Source organism: Sus scrofa, chromosome 13 (assembly GCF_054392235.1).
Source record: "Sus scrofa isolate SSC_HxYL_T2T_F1_AM1 chromosome 13, Sscrofa_HxYL_maternal_Yorkshire_Landrace_v2.0, whole genome shotgun sequence".
Classification (NCBI taxonomy): domain Eukaryota; kingdom Metazoa; phylum Chordata; class Mammalia; order Artiodactyla; family Suidae; genus Sus; species Sus scrofa.
The window spans coordinates 114,720,131-114,737,830 of record NC_139395.1 but is presented as its reverse complement, the minus strand read 5'-3'; the positions used below and the strand labels follow the sequence as shown (position 1 = coordinate 114,737,830).

The following is a 17,700-nucleotide window of genomic DNA, read 5'->3' as shown; positions in this document are numbered from 1 at the left end:
AGTATGTAGCATGAAAAAGGTGACCTAAAATGAAACCTTAGGAATAAGGATCACCAAATACAGAGGAATTAGCAAAAGAGAATGAGGGATTGTCCAAAATAAAAGAGAACCGGGAGAAAACAGTGTTATATGTGGCCCGTATCAGAGTTTCAAGAAAGAGGATGGTCAGGAATATCCAGTGTTGCTAGGAGGTCAAGACTGAAAGTAGATTCCTGAAGACTGAAAACAGACTTTGTTTTTTTTCTTTTTAGGGCCATATACCTGTGGCATAGGGAAGTTCCTGGGATAGGTGTCGAATCAGAGCTGCAGCTGCCAGCCTATGCCACAGCCATAGCAGTACCAGATTCAAACCGCATCTGTGACCTATGCCACAGCTTGTGGCAACGCCATATCCTTGACCCTGAGTGAGGCCAGGGATGGAACCTGCATCCTCACAGACACTGTGTTGAGTTTTAACCCCCTGAGCCAAAACAGGAACTCCAAAAATAGACTTTTTTATTTGGCAGCATATAGGGTCATTGGTGATCCATGCAAGAGCCTTTGCATCAGTGTAATGAAGTTGAACATCAAGTTGCAATAGGTTGAAAATGACTGTATGACTGAACTCAATTTCCAGCCTCCCTCCCATTTCCAAAGGTCAGGGAGCTGTAAGTCCAAACTCTCTAATCACATGCTTGGTCTTTGGTAACCAGCCTCCATTCTGAAGCTATCTAGGCAACTACCAAGATGTTCTCCATTAGTGTAGCAAAGACACTTCTGTCACTCAGAAAATTCTAAGGGTTGTTGAAGACCCCTGTCAGGAAGCCAGGACAAAGACCAGACAAAGTATTTATTACACAGCACCTAACAAACTGCTTGGTATTACAGTAGGCATTTGATACATTTTTCCTTTAGCAAATGATTTTCTTTGATGTTATGTTGGTCTAAATCAGAGTTATAAAAATTATAAATTACATCCAGATTTGGACTTGCCATTGTTGATCCTATGGCACATTGACGCCATACCATTAATAACAATTCTGACTAGAGAATGTGTATTTTAGAAAGACATACTCAGTTTCACTGTTTTCATAAGAATATGACCCCCTTACCAGGCAGGAATTTGATGATGCTGCTCTTCTGTGCTAGTAGATACATTATGGTCCAAAAATCCTAATGTAATCCATTAACTAATGCTTTACTTTTCTTCAAGTAATCTTCCTCTTTGAGGCATCAACTGGAAAACCACTGGGAGATGGGAAGCTTCTTTCTCATAAGGTAATGACATTAGCTGTTTTTAATATAAATAGCCATTTCTTTTTTCAAATTAATGTTTTCATTTTAAGGAGAAAAACATGGAATTTACCTTTATATTTAAAACAGGTGTGTGTTTGAAGGTCCCTGGTAGTGCAGTGGGTTAAGGATCTGGCATTGTCACTGCTGTGGTTCGGGTGGCTGCTGTGTCACAGGTTCTATCCCTGGCTAGGAATTTCTGTATGCCACCAGTGCAGCCTAAGAAATCTCCCAAAATAACAAACAAAATAACAACAAAAAGAGTAAAAGCTGTGTCAAAACAGCCAGGAACAAAAAGTTTTCTACTGTATGAGGTCCTCTTGTGCACAGCAGATTAAGGATCCAGCGTTTTCACTGCAGCGCCTTGGATCACTGCTGTGGCGCACATTCAGTCCTTGGCCCAGGAACTTCCACAGGTCATGGATGCAGCCAAAAAAAACAAAAAACAAAACCCAGTGTGCATTCTATATAGAGTATTTTGCCTAAGCATGTCATAAAGACTAAGTACTAGTGAACTCTGTAATAGAAAGCAAGTAAACTGAATAAAAGAATCTGACCTATATGTTTTTTGTTCAGGCTCTTTACTGCTTTTCAATAAAAGGTTCTCCTTTTTTTTTTTTTTTTTTTTTTTTTTTTTGGCTGTGCCAAAACTTGTGGAAGTTCTCAGGCCAGGGATCAAACCTGAGCCATAGCAGTGATCCAAGCTGCTTTAATGACAGCATGAGATCCTTAACCTGCTGTACCACAAGAGAACTCCAAAATATTCTGTTTTGATTAAACTTTTAGCACCTATCAGTGTTAGTAAATAAAGCTGTGTTTATACTTCAGAACAGCTTGCAGTTTTCCCATTGGCCTGTTTTTTGTCTGTTTGTTTTAGGTTTTAAAGACTTTAGTTAAACTTGGGGGAAAAATTCTATAGAGATTTTAAAAAGACCCTGAACTGTGAACTATTTATTGGTTTCTGATTTTTAGCCTTAAAATAAACAGATGAACACATTTTATTGAATTATTCTTCTGTGGAGTTTTGGGGTTTTTTTTTTTTTTTTTTTCCTTTTTCAGCTGTACTTGCAGTGTATGGAAGTTCCTGGGTCAGGGATCAAATCTGAGCTACAATTGCAACCCATGCCACAGCTGCAGCAATGCCCAATCCCTAACCTACTGCACCAGGCCGGGGCTCAAACTGACGTCGCCACAGAGACAATGCCGAATCATTAGCCCACTGCACTACAGCAGGAACTCCCTGAGTTCATCTTCTAGTAAGTTTTTCTTCTAGTAAGCATCTAAAGATGCTTTTAACTTTATTGTTCAGTACTGCTAGTGAAGTGTACTGTATATTTTCTTCTTTTTGTAATTATTATTTTTAAAGTTGAATAATATAGGCGTATGATTCAGAAATGAAAAAGAATAAACAAGCATACAGTGAGAAAGTCTCCCTATTACACCTGCTCCTTGTCAAGACAGTTCCTTTCCACCAAATAAGTAATCACTATTATTAATCTCCTTATATCATTCCAGAGATTTTTAGTGCCTACACAGACAATACTGACATATGTCCTTTTCTCCCTCTTTTACAAAAATATAATATACAAATCTGCACTTTCCTTTTCTCACACGACACTCTTTCTGGAGTTTCCCATATAAATACATAAAGTGCTTTCTGTTTTCTTTTTCTTCCCACTACATAGTATAACATTTTATGGCTGTATCAGAATTTAACTTGTGCCCAGATGATGGACATTTAAGTTGTTTATAGGCTTTTGCTAATACAATGTTGCCAAGATGATTTACCTCGCATGATTATCTTCTTACACATATGTTAGTGTATCTGTGGCATAAATTCTTCAAATATTGTTGCTGGATCAAAGATATGAGGATTTGTAATTTTAATAAATATGGTCAGAGTCCCCTCATTGCACAACAGGTTGAAAACCTGACACTGTCTCCCAGAGGATGTGAATTCCATCCCTGGGGCCTCTCAGTGGGTTAAAGATCCAGCATTGCTGGAAGCTTTAGTGTTGGTCACAGATGTGGCTCGGATCTGGCATTGCTGTGGCTGTGGCATAGGCCTTAGCTGCAGCTCTGATTCTGCCCCTAGCCTGGGAACTTCCATATGCAGCAGGTGCAGCCATAAAAAGGAAAAAAAAATTTTTTTAATATATTGCCAATTATCTTACAAAGATAGTGTATCAATTTATATTCCCACTGGTAAATGCATCAGATGCCTATTTCCCCACATCATCTCCATGATAATCATTAAAAATCATAGCTAACTGGGTCACTTTGCTGGACAGCAGAAATTGACAGAACATTGTAAGTCAACTATAATAAAAAATTTTAAATAGATAAAATAGAAAAAAAATCAAAGCTATGTAAGAATTTTTCCTTTTCAGTAGGATTAAGCCTAAAGAAAGTGTGTAAATTTCTCAACTTTTCAAGATGCAGTAATAAGATTGAAATGAGAGTCTTTTAATAGATTTAATAAACATTTCTTTATTTAGGAGATAATAATAATGTTATTTAATAAACATTTCTTTATTAGGAGTTCCTGTCATGGCTCAGTGGTTAACGAATCCGACTAGGAACCATGAGGTTGCAGGTTCGATCCCTGGCCTTGCTCAGTGGGTTAAGGATCTGGCATTGCTGTAAGCTGTGGTGTAGGTGGCAGATGAGGCTCAGATCCCGCGTTGCTGTGGCTCTGGCGTAGGCCAGTGGCTATAGCTCTGATTAGACCCCTAGCCTGGGAACCTCCATATGCTGGGGGTACAGACCTAAAATAAGACCAAAAAAAAAATTTATAATTTTAATGTTGCAGAGTGGAGGTGACTTCCTCATCTCACACTCCACTCAATTACAAGGGAAATTTGTATCTCTTTGCCCTGTGTGGAATACAAAGGATTTTGAAATTTGATATTCTAATAACCAGTGAGGTCCTACTGTATACACAGGGAATTATATCCAGCCTCTTGGGATAGACCATGATAAAAGATAATATAAGGGAGGAATATATATGTATATATGACTAAGTACCTTTGCTGTGCGGCAGAAATTGGCACAGCATTGTAAGTCACTATACTATAATAAAAAATTTGCTATTAAAAAAAGAGAAGGAAAAAAATAAAATATGGCATTCTATAGCATACAGAAAAAAAAATTTTATTTTCTACATGAGGATACTAAAACCTGAGATCTTCCCCAAAAAATAACAGAGCCAAAATTAGAACTCGGGGAGAGGCAAGATGGCGGAAGAGTAAGAGGATGCGCTCACGTTCTCCCACAAACACATCAAAAAAATATATCTACATGTAAAACAACTCGCACAGGACATCAACTGAATGCTGGCAGAAGAACTTAAGCCTCCAAAAAGGGCAAGAAACTCTTGACATAACTGGGTAGAATAAAAGAAAAGAGAGAGAGAGAAGGAATCAGGATGGGACAAGCGTTCCCGAGAGGGAGCTGTGCAGGAGAAAGGCAACCCACACCCTGGGAAGCCACTTAAACCTATGGAAAGATCAGCGGATTGGAGGGATTTTTCAGACGCCCAGGAAAGCGCAGCAGCAGGTCTGAGAACCAAAAAACAGTGAAAGAAGCACAGATCATCTGAACCACTGGCTCAGACACCACAGCCTGAGAAGCTCAGGTGGGGGCTGGGTGCTGAGACCTAGACTCTGGACATCAGTCCCTGGGAGTGGGCTGGGGCTGGCAGTGTGGAGACAGCCTGAGTCTAGGGAGCAGTGCGCTGCCGCCAGGGGAAGCTGTACACTAAGGGCTGGGGAGTGGAAAGCCACTGCGGAGGGAACCTGGGAGAAGGTCCAGACCCACAGGAGAGATAAGGCGCCATTGTTGGGGAGAGGAGAGAAGGGGCAGGCTACCACCATAGAAAACTCCTTTTGCCCATGCTTGCACGCAGTACCCCCTCCCCGCCTCCCCGCCCCCGCCACCCCCATCGCAGAGGGCAGAGTGTCCAGCACAGCACCCTGCCCAGTCGGAAGAGGAGAAGCCATACTCTGGGCCACACCCCCACCTTGGAGAAGCCTTGTGCTTTAGCAGCGCTCCTGGCCCTGCCCTGACCCAGGGAAATCCCTGCTCCACTCTGCATAGCTCCCGGGCCACCTCGCCCCGCACACTGCAGAAAGCCATGTGCTGCTTTGCAGTACTCCAGGTGCACTCTGGGCCCTGCCTCAACCAGAGAGAAGCTGTGCTCCACTTTGCAGCCGTACGGGCCTGCCCCAACCAGGAGGAAAGCTGTGCGCTGCTCTGAATAGCTCCCGGCCGCAGCCCTGTCAGAAGCTGCTCAGTGCTTTGCATTGCTCCGCAGGAAGCTGTACTACACACCCTAGATTAAGCCTGTCAGGCACAACCCCTCACGACCAGAAGTCGCTTGCTAGCCCATGGTAGATGGTGTTTCCAGCAGTGGGAAGCCCCTTGCTAGCCCATGGTGGACCAGACCTACTGGTGGTGGGAGCAAACCACCGAAATTATCCCTGATTCCAGAAGTACACGTGGCCTACCACAGCTAGGGATATCTGAACAAAAATCACTTGCAGCCCCAACCACTTCAGAAGGCATCACAGAGAAGGACACTACAAGGGAACACCACCTGATGTTGCTTTCGCTCCCCAGGAGCACACACACACACGCACTGCAGCTGCCACTGCCAAACATTCTGGGAGGGGCCCAGAGGCTGGATCACTGTCCCTTCCTAGGAACCTGCAACTAAGAGTGCCTTATTCAGCACATCCCATGGGGGCTAAGCAGGACCAGGTGTTTCTTGCATGATTTATAGGTACCACTTGGAGCCCCATTCATCTCAGAGGAAGGTATTGTGATCGAATCAACTATTGGTACTCATGCAGCCTTGCAAACACACCGGCCCTGCTGCTGCCACCACTGAATGTTCAGGGCAGTACCCTTATCTCAGATCTATGGCACTTCCCAGGATCCTGCAACTAGGAACAGCCTGTGCAGCACCTCCCATGTAGGCTAAGTAAGACGGATCACCTCATACATGGTCTACAGGTGGCAGAGGCAAATCACTGCAGTTATCACAGAATCTAGAGACGATCAGGGCCCATTCCCACTAGGGGGTCCCTGAACAGGCACCACCTGTGGTTTGAATCACCTCAAAGGAGTTGCATTGCAATCAAACACAAGCCTTTATTGCTCTCACCCCCTCTGAGAACTCACACACCCTGCTGCAGCTACAGCCAAATTCTCTGGTCACCTTGCAGATCCTTCTAGAGCTCATTACCACTGCCCAGGGCCCTGCAAATAGGAGTAACCTGTGCCACCTTCGTTCAGGTCTCTGCTTCTGTTGAGAGCCCAATGAACAGGCACTGAATGCTGGCCCTACCCATTGCCCCCTTCACCCTGAAAACACACTGAGCATCCTGGGGATAACAGACTGCTCACACCAAAGAAAGAGACAGCAAAGATTCAAACGCCCACACCAAAAAAAAAAAAAAAAAAAAAAAAAAAAAAAAAAATAGTAACCCCCCAAAAAAATACAAAGGGGTATTCTTGCATAGAAATAGACCTGTAAGAGTACAGTTTGATTACCCAAATTCACAGAAAAAAAACCAAAAACAAACACACAAAAAAAAACACAAGCAAAATGAAGAAGGTCAGAAACCATTCCCAGTTAAAACAACAGGAGAACTCATCTAAAGCAGTCAGCAATGGAACAGACCTCTGCAGTCTGACAGACTGAGTTCAAAAGGGAAATAGTGAAAATACTGAAGGAATTAAGAAAGGATAAGAACAGGAGTTCCCGTCGTGGCGCAGTGGTTAACGAATCCGACTAGGAACCATGAAGTTGCGGGTTCGGTCCCTGCCCTTGCTCAGTGGGTTAACGATCCGGCGTTGCCGTGAGCTGTGGTGTAGGTTGCAGACACGGCTCGGATCCTGCGTTGCTGTGGCTCTGGCGTAGGCCGGTGGCTACAGCTCCAATTCAACCCCTAGCCTGGGAACCTCCATATGCCACGGGAGTGGCCCAAGAAATAGCAACAACAACAACAACAAAAGACAAAAAACAAAAAACAAAAAAAAAAAAAGAAAGGATAAGAACAGAAATGCAGATTCCCTCAGAAAGGAACTAGAAAATATAAGGAGGAGGCAAGAAAAACTAGAAAATTCATTTGCAGAGATACAAGCTGAACTAAGGGCAATAAAGACCAGAATGAATAATGCAGAGGAATGAATTAGTGATGTGGAAGATAGACTAATGGAAATCAACCAAACAGTACAGCAGACAGAAAACCAAATGAAGAAACATGAAAGCAGTATAAAAGACCTATGGGATAATATAAAGCTGGCCAATCTACGCATAATAGGAATTCCAGAAGGAAAAGAGACAGAAAAGGGGATTGAAAATATATTTGAAGAAATTATGGCTGAAAACTTTCCAAATCTAAAGGATACTGATATCAAGATACAGGAAGCACAGAGGGCCCCAAATAAGTTGAACCCAAACAGGCCCACACCAAGACATATTATAATAAAAATGACAAAAGTTGAAGGTAAAGAGAGGATTCTAAAGGCAGCAAGAGAAAGGCAAAGTGTTAATTATAAGGGAACCCCAATAAGACTATTAGCTGATTTCTCTACAGAAACACTACAGGCCAGGAGGGAGTGGCAAGATATATTTAAAGCACTGAAAGGAAAAAATTTGCAACATAGAATTCTCTATGCATTTAAAATAGAAGGGGAAATAAAGAATTTCTCCAACAAACAAAGCTGAAAGAGTACAGCAATACAAAAACCCATTCTAAAAGAAATACTGAAAGGGCTTCTCTAAACAAAGAAAAAAAAAAAAAGAATGGAGGAAACCACAATTGGAAAGCAGCCACTTAAATAAGCCAGCATACTGATCTGGCTTATGAAGATGTTAAAAGAAAAAGAAAAAAAAATCAAATTCATACAATGTGGGCTATGGAAGTAAGAAAAATTAGATTCTTTTTCACTTTTTTTTTTTTTTTTTAAGGATGTGTTTGAGCCTATATGATTATCAGGCTAAAGCAAGCAGATATAGGAAGGGGTTAACATACTTAAAAAACAGGGCAACCATAAATCAAAACCGGATAATACATTCACAAAAACTGAAAAGAAAAGTATTCAAACATAAAATAAATGGAAATCATCCAACCAAAAAAATAAAGAAAAGAGAAGCATAGAATCAACTGGAAAAGAAGGTTTAAAATTGTAGTAAATACACGTCTATCAATAGTCACCTTAAATGTCAATGGACTGAATGCTCCAATAAAGAGACACAGAGTGGCAGACTGGATAAAAAAGCAAAAACCTTCAGTATGCTGCCTACAAGAGACTCACCTTGAGGCAAAGGACACTTATAGATTGAATGGGAGGGGATAGGAAAAGATGTTTCATGCCAATGGACCAGACAGGAAAGCAGGAGTTGCAATACTCAGAAAAAAATAGACTTTAAAACAAAGGCCATAAAGAAAGACAAAGAAGGACACCATTTAATGGTTAAAGGATCCATACAAGAAGAGGACATTAAAATCATCAATATGTGCCCCTAATATAGGAGCACCCAGATACCAATGACAAATATTAACTGACATAAAAGGAGAAATTGATGGGAATACAATCATAGTAGGAGACTTTAACACCCCACTCACAACAATGGACAGATCTTCTAGACAGAAAATCAATAAAGCAACAGAGATTCTAAAGGAAACAATAGAAAAGTTAGACTTAATTGACATTTTCAGGACGTTACATCCCCCAAAAATCAGAATATATATTCTTCTCAAGTGCACATGGAACATTCTCAAGAATTGATCACATATTGGGGCACAAAGCTAACATCAACAAATTTAAGAGTATAGAAATTTTTTCAGGTATCTTCTCTGACCACAATGGCATGAAACTAGAAATCAACCACAGGAAAAGAAGTGAGAAAAAACTTACTACATGGAGACTAAACAACATACTACTAAAAAACCAGTGGGTCAATGAGGAAATCAAGAAGGAAATTAAAAAATACCTCGAGACAAATGATAATGAAGACACAACCACTCAAAATCTATGGAATGCTGCAAAAGCAGTGCTCAAAGGGAAGTTTATAGCAATACAGACATTCCTCAAAAAAGAAGAAAAATCTCAAATCAACAACTTAATCCACCACCTCAATGAATTAGAAAAAGAAGAACAACCAAAACCTAAAGTCAATAGAAGGAAGGAAATCATAAAGATCAAAGAGGAAATCAATAAAATAGAGATTCAAAAAACAGTAGACAAAATCAATCAAACCAAGAGCTGGTTCTTTGAAAAGGTAAGCAAAATAGACAAGGCTCTGACTAGACTCACCAAGAAGAGGAGAGAAAAAACCCAAATAAACAAAATAAGAAATGAAAAAGGAGAAGTCACAACGGATACTAAAGAAATACAAAAAACCATAAGAGAATACTATCGACAACCATATGCCAACAAATTCAACAACCTAGAAGAAATGGACATCTTTCTAGAGATCTACAGCCTGCCAAAACTGAATCAAGAAGAAATAGATCAACTGAGCAGACCAATCACTAGAAATGAAATTGAGTATGTCATAAAACGCTCCCTACAAATAAAAGTCCAGGACTAGATGGCTTCACAGGAGAATTCTACCAAACATACAAAGAGAAACTCATACCCATCCTCCTTAAACTTATTCAAAAGGTTGAAGAAGGAACACTCCCAAAGACCTTCTATGATGCCACCATCACCCTAATTCCCAAACCAGACCAAGATACCACCAAAAAAGAAAACTATTGACCAATATCTTTGATGAATTTAGATGCAAAAATTCTCAACAAAATTTTAGCCAACCAAATCCGACAACATATCAGAAAGATCGTACACCACAACCAGGTGGGATTCATCCCAGGTTCACAAGGATGGTTCAACATGGCAAATCAATCAATGTCATACACCACATTAACAAAAGAAAAGTCAAAAATCACATGATCATCTCGATAGATGCAGAAAAAGCATTTGACAAATTCCAACATCTCTTCATGATAAAAACTCTTACCAAAGTGGGTATAGAGGGAACATTCCTTAACATAATAAAAGCCATTCATGACACACCACAGCAAATATAATACTCAATGGAGAAAAGCTGAAAGCCTTCCCACTAAAATCTGCAACAAGACAAGGATGCCCACTCTCACCACTGTTATTCAACATAGTATTGGAAGTCCTAGCCACCACAATCAGACAAACAAAAGAAATAAAAGGCATCCAAATAGGAAGAGAAGAGGTAAAACTGTCACTGTATGCAGATGACATGATACTATACATAGAAAACCCTAAGGACTCAACCCCAAAACTACTTGAACTGATCAGCAAATTCAGCAAAGTAGTAGGATATAAGATTAACATTCAGAAATCAGTCGCATTTCTGTATACTAACAATGAAATATTAGAAAAGGAATACAAAAATACAATACCTTTTAAAATTGCACCCCAAAAAATCAAATGCCTGGGGATACACCTGACCAAGGAGGTAAAGGACTTATATGCCGAGAACTATAAAACATTAATCAAGGAAATTAAAGAAGATGCAAAGAAATGGAAAGCTATTCCATGCTTCTGGGTTGGAAAAATTAATATTGTAAAAATACCGTATTACCCAAAGCAGTCTACAGATTCAATGCAATCCCTATCAAATTACCCATGATGTTTTTCACATAACTAGAACAAACAATCCAAAAATGTGTATGGAACCACAAAAGACCCAGAAGTGCCAAAGCAATACTGAAGAACAAAAACTAAGCAGAAGGCATCTCTCTCCCAGACTTCAGGCGATATTACAAAGCCACAGTAATCAAGACAGTATGGTACCAAAACAGACAGACAGACCAATGGAAGAAAATAGAGAACCCAGAAATAAACCCAGACACCTCTGGTCAATTAATCTTTGACAAAGGAGGCAAGAACATAAAATGGATAAAACACAGTTTATTCAGCAAGAATTGCTGGGAAACCTGGACAGCTGCATGTAACTCAGTGAAACTAGAACACACTCCCACACCATGCACAAAAATAAACTCAAAATGGCTGAAAGACTTAAATATAAGACAAGATACCATCAAACTCCTGGAAGAGAACATAGGCAAAACACTCTCTGACATCAACTTTACAAATGTTTTCTCAGGTCAGTCTCCCAAAGCAGCAGAAATAAGAGCAAAAATAAACCAATGGGACCTAAGCAAACTGACAAGCTTTTGCACAGCAAAGGAAACCAAAAAGAAACCAAAAAGACAACTTACAGAATGGGAGAAAATAGTTTCAAATGATGCAACTGACAAGGGCTTAATCTCTAGAATATACAAGCAACTTATACAACTCAACAGCAAAACACCAACAACCCAGTGGAAAAATGGGCAAAGGACCTGAAGAGACAGTTCTCCAAGGAAGATATACAGATGGCTAACAAGCACTTGAAACAATGCTCAATATCCCTGATTATTAGAGAAATGCAAATCAAAACTACCATGAGATACCACCTCATACCAGTCAAAATGGCCATCATTAATAAGTCCACAAATAGCAAATGCTGTAGGAGGTGTGGAGAAAAGAGAACCCTCCTGCACTGTTGGTGGGAATGTAAGCTGGTACAACCAGTATGAAGAGCAGTATGGAGATACCTTAGAAAACTATACACAGAACTACCATATGACCCAGCAATCCCACTCTTGGGCATATATCTGGACAAAACTCTACTTAAAAAAGACGCATGCACCCACATGTTCACTGCAGCACTATTCACAATAGCCAAGACATGGAATCAACCCAAATGTTCAGATGATTGGATCAGGAAGATGTGGGGTACACACACACACACACACACACACACACAATGGAATACTACTTGGCCATAAAAAAGAACAAAATAATGCCATTTGCAGCAACATGGATGGAACTAGAGACTCTCATCCTGAGTGAAGTAAGTCAGAAAGAGACAAATACCATATGATATCACTTATATCTGGAATCTAATGTATGGCACAAAGGAAACTTTCCACAGAAAAGAAAATCATGGACTTGGAGAATAGACTTGTGGTTGCCAAGAGGGAAGGGGAGGGACTGGGAGGGACTGGGAACTTGGGGTAAATAGATGCAGAATGTAGCCTTCGGGATGTATTAGCAATGGGATCCTGCTGTGTAGCACTGGGAACTCTGTCTAGTCAATTATGATGGAACACATAATGTGAGAAAAAAGAATGTATACATGTATGTGTAACTGGGTCACTATGCTGTACAGCAGAAAAATATATATATGAAGAAGTTTTTTAAAAAACATTACAAAAAAACTATAACTCAAGTCTGTCTTTTATTAAATGCATATTAGTGTAGGGTAAGGGAGAAAATTCAACTGACCATGAAGCTGTTTATGTCCTATTGTGACAAGTGACCCCAAAGAAATAGAACAAAGTGGAAGTAGTAGAACTGTACAAGGGGATAGTGGAGAAGCCCTGCTGAATGAAGAGGGAATGAGAAGGGTGAAACTTCACCTCCACTATCTGTGTATGTAGACATTATTATTATTGTCCCTTTTTGCTTTTGAATTTCTTAGAGAGGAGGTCATATCTGTTTAAAAGTGTTTAAAAACATATACTAGGTACTTTTGATGGTGAGGATAAGCAATTCTTTGTTGTAAAGATTAGTTTCTCTGAAAGTTTTCCATTTTGAAAATACCAAGGGTTATATTTCACATGTATCTTGATGTACATTAAACAGAATTTTCTCTTCCATAAAATACAAGCTACAGTATTTGGAGGAGAATTTTTATAAAAATGTATTATGATCTGGTATATGCCTTATCCTGATCCATCAACTTGGATAATAGTATGTGTGTATTTTTGTTTTGTTTTTTAAAGGTATCATGATAGTACACTTAGATACAATAACTTGGTGGTGTATAAAGATTCTTTTTTATTTCTTTTTGGGGCTATACCCACAGCATATGGAAGTTCCCAGGCTAGGGGTCAAATCGGAGGTACAGCTGCCAGCCTATGCCACAGCCACAGCAAGGCTGGATCCCCGACTCACTGAGCAAGGCCAGGGATCAAACCTGCATTCTCATGGGTACTAGTCGGATTCTTTTCCCCTGCACCACAATGGGAACTCTTCAAGATGCTTATTAAATTCACAGATCCTAGCAAGTCTTTAGACACAGTAAGCCATAAATAAATCCTTGGATTGAATTGAAATGGATTCATACTGAGCCATTTCCAGATTACATGGTAATTCATTTCACCAGCTAGTATAGCAGTAGAATAGATTAATGCAACATGCCAGAAATACTTTGTTATTATGGATAGAGTGGTAATCTTGCGGTCAGAAGTCTGGGTTGTAAATTCTAAATTTGTTTGTTAACAGCTTTTTCTGAGCAGAATCACTTATGGCTATGGATCTCCGTCTTCTCATCTACAAACAAAGTATAATGCCTACCTCACAAGATTATTTCCTCTTTCACAGGAAATAAATGTGAGGGCCTTATAAAATGTAAGGCTCTTAAAACAGAAGATATTTTCACAAATCCATTCTTACTAATCCTTAAAATATAGGCCATCTACTTAGAGTAAATTTTGGTATAAGACACTTATTAATCAAAGTAGACCTCTCATGCAATGAAGACTTGCCTCATCCTTTCACCCAGTCTACTAAAGGTAGGACAGGAAGATCATTGGAAGTGTGTCTCAGCTTACAGAGTTTCAGAATATTCATTATTTTATAGTGTTTTAATAGTCATCTTTCCCTTGTAAATTAAAAAAATACACTTTAGCTTCAAGTGTTCTTGTAATTGAATAATAAAATGAATCTCATGTCAAGCACTGAAACTAATCCAGAATTTTCATTTTTTTAATTTTAGAATGAAATTTTGGAAATTGCTCTGGATCAAAAGGGACTTACCAATGATAGAAAAATTGCTTTCATTGATAAAAATAGAGATCTCTATATCACTTCAGTGAAACGATTTGGGAAGGAAGAACAAATTATCAAACTTGGTAAAATAATTATAATACTTTTAAAATTTTGATTACTTTTTTTTCTTTTTCTTTTTTCTTTTTGTCTTTTTGTCTTTTTAGGGCTGCACCAGTGGCATATGGAGGTTCCTAGTCTAGGAGTCCAATTGGAGCTATAGCTGCCAGCATGTACCAGAGCCACAGCAACTGGGATCCGAGGCACATCTGTGACCTACACCACAGCAACACCAGATCCTTAACCCACTGAGCGAGGCCTGGGACTGAACCCCCATCTTCATGGATGCTAGTTGGGTTCGTTACCCGCTAAGCCATAACGGAACTCCTAAAATTTTGATTACTTTCAGTTTTCTCAGGCCTACTCTGTCATATATTACACTAAATAGCTTACTTACCTGAATAGATTTAATAATAATGCTTTGGTCTCATAACATTTCTTAGCTACTTAATTCCATTTTAATAGCAAGTCTTTAGTTGCTACAGCTGACTTGGAATTGAAAGAAAGACATGTAGATTAAAAATATAATGGCTCTGGGTAAAATATTTAAATATTTCCATAAATTTTTTTGTGAATTTTTGCATGTTTTCACCATTATATGCTTAGAAAATAGTCATACCTACCAACAGTTGGAGTCTTACACATCGATTGATTTTAAAAATATATTTTTAATACTTATGTAATGAAACTAATAGTATATTCACATTCTTTTTAAAATAAGGAACAATGGTGCATACTTTGGCATGGAGTGACACATGCAATATCCTTTGTGGACTTCAGGATACTCGATTTACAGTGTGGTACTACCCCAATACGGTTTATGTGGACAGAGACATTTTGCCTAAAACATTATATGAAAGGGATGCAAGGTAACATTTTACTTCATGGGATTGTTATTGTGGTTAATGAACTAATAAGAGTGTCATGTTTTTCCTTCTAATTTCAGTCCTGCAAGGTGTGTTTCACTTAGTCAACTAAATAAATTGCTCAGCTAAAACTAGTTTTATGAGGTTCAAGTGATGGAATCAAGTTGAAAGTGTCATATAATACTATTATATTTATTTGTTACTTATATGAATATAATTTTGAAGCTTACTGTTGTTTAATGATAACTCAGTGTTTTCAATGTGATTTAGTGATTTTAATATAGACACTCAATATTTTTCTGTGGTGCACAACTTTGTGACAGCATTTACTCTGTCCCAGATTCTCTTTGGACCTTGAGACTTTCAAGGATGTCTCCCTAGAATTAAATTTTGAAATTGATATTAAATATAAAAAATATAAGATTACTGAAAAGGTTATTTTTAAATTTTAAATGTTTCAGAAAATCAAATGCATTTATATTCCTAAATTCTCTAAGAAAGAGCAAGAAATAAGATCTTTCACTCTTGACAAACTAGGAATACAAAGGCTTCTCAATTCTAAATCTTGACTTAAATTTCAGATCTATTTTGTGTTCATTTTTAATATTCAAGCTCACATTAGCTTGAATATCAAAATCAGAGAGACATCAGAGTTCCTGTGGTGCCACAGTGGTAATGAACCCAACTAGTATCCATGAAGAAGTGGGTTCAATCCCTGGCCTTGCTCGGTGGGTTAGGGATACAGCATTGCCGTGAACTGTGGTGTAGTTCGCAGACACGGATGGGATCTGGTGTTGCTGTGGCTGTGGCGTAGACCCACAGCTACAGCTTCAATTTGATCCCTAGCCTGAATTCTTCCATATGTCACAGGTGCGACCCTAAAAAAAAAATTCTCCAAGTTCATGATTTTCTTTTCTGTGGAACTATTTGATAAGAATAAACAAATAAATAAATAAATAATAAAAATAAATTTAAAAAACAAATAAAAAAATTTTAATTAAAAAAATCAGAGAGGCATCATATAGAAAAGTGTTTAAACTAATGAAAAGAAGTTAGTTTCTTTTAAAGTTCACTTCTTGTTATTATGAGAAAATAATCTTGGAATCAGCTTAATTTTTAATGTTTATACTTTTAAAAGTTGAAGCTAAGTGCTTTATCATTTGTATGATTTACCTTAAAGACTTAGAAAAAAATTTCAAATGCTTTTAGTCATAGTTCTCAAATACATAATAATTTTTTCCATGTTAAAATGTTTATATATTTTGCTCTAAGTGTATATAGCAAGTATATTCAAATATTTATTTGAGGAGTTCCCATTTTGGCTCAGCGGTAGTGAATTAAACTAGTATCCATGAGGACATAGGTTCGATCCATGGCTTCGATCAGTGGGTTAAGGATCCATGGTTGCTGTGAGCTGTGGTGTACATTGCAGATGTGGCTTGGACCCCACGTTGCTGTGTCTGTGGTGTAGGCTGAGAGTTGTAGCTCCGATTCAACCCCAGCCTGGGAATTTCCATATGCCATGGGTGTAGCCCTAAAAAGCCTATATATTTTATATGTGTGCATGTATATATATATATATATATATATATACATGCACACATATTTGAATATATACATTCTCCCTGGAGTTAACTTTTGGAGGGTTGGAGATTTCAGATAAATGTCGAGGTCAACTCACTAAATTTCATTTTTTGCTCAGAATATGAATTGCACCTTGCCTTTTCTCAACAGTGAATTTAGTAAAAATCCCCGTATTGTGAGTTTTGTTGGAAATCAGGTAACTGTAAGAAGAGCTGATGGCTCACTGGTTCACATCAGCATATCACCATATCCTGCGATTCTCCATGAATATGTAAGCAGCTCAAAATGGGAAGATGCTGTAAGACTTTGCCGTTTTGTTAAGGTACTTTACATTTCAGATCCATAACTGTGTATATACTGTGTATTAGTTTATGTAATATCTTTGTGCAAAATGAAAAACAGTAAGAGCTAAGGGCTGGAAGAATTGCAGCTAGTTGTTTTGTTTTGTTTTGTTTTTTTTGGTTGAATCAAGTATTTTCCAAGCATATTTGACCACAGAAGTCTTACTTTACATTGGTTAGTTCCCTTAGAGTAGACTTTTGTGAAAGAACTTTTAGATGCTTTTTCTTACAATGTGTTGTTGGCAGCAGTCTGCTACAATAGCATTGTCTGAGAATCTCTCTATTCCTCTGGTTCTTTGTAGTTGTAGTCTTCGACATCTCATCAAAAAGACTGGAGGGCTTAGAACCTTGAGTTGTCATAAAAGTATAAGTTCAAAATAAACCTTTGATAATTAGAAATGAATGTTTTCAAAAAACTTCATTCAAAAAAGTTCTCTGTGTTCTTAGTATATTTCAACAAAGGAGCCACAGTGAAATTTCCACATCATTAATTTATTATTAGTCTTTTCAGTAATTTTAGTCATGCTCGGTAAATTTTTTAGTATTATTAGTCATGCTCAGTGATTTTTTATTTTTTCATGAAAATACAACTTTATTTTAATTCATTGTTTATTTTAAGGCAGTTCAGCCATGTAGTTGAAATAACT

General features: G+C 38.4%; 1 protein-coding gene across 10 annotated transcripts in view; it reads left to right on the top strand.

Moving 5' to 3' along the window:
• Positions 1-17,700, top strand: part of IFT80 (intraflagellar transport 80) — a 134,865-nt gene that overhangs the window by 89,805 nt on the left and 27,360 nt on the right. For 6 of the 10 annotated variants that reach the window (XM_021069732.2, XM_021069731.2, XM_084990103.1 and 3 more), the window contains 4 exons: positions 1,193-1,257; positions 14,153-14,288; positions 14,984-15,131; positions 16,863-17,034. In XM_021069732.2, the coding sequence (XP_020925391.1) occupies positions 1,193-1,257; positions 14,153-14,288; positions 14,984-15,131; positions 16,863-17,034 (521 nt within the window). Of the gene's footprint in view, positions 1-374; positions 1,258-14,152; positions 14,289-14,983; positions 15,132-16,862; positions 17,035-17,700 lie in introns of all 10 variants that reach the window. The other 4 variants (XR_014824242.1, XR_014824240.1, XR_014824241.1 and 1 more) reach the window with 2 other exon arrangements.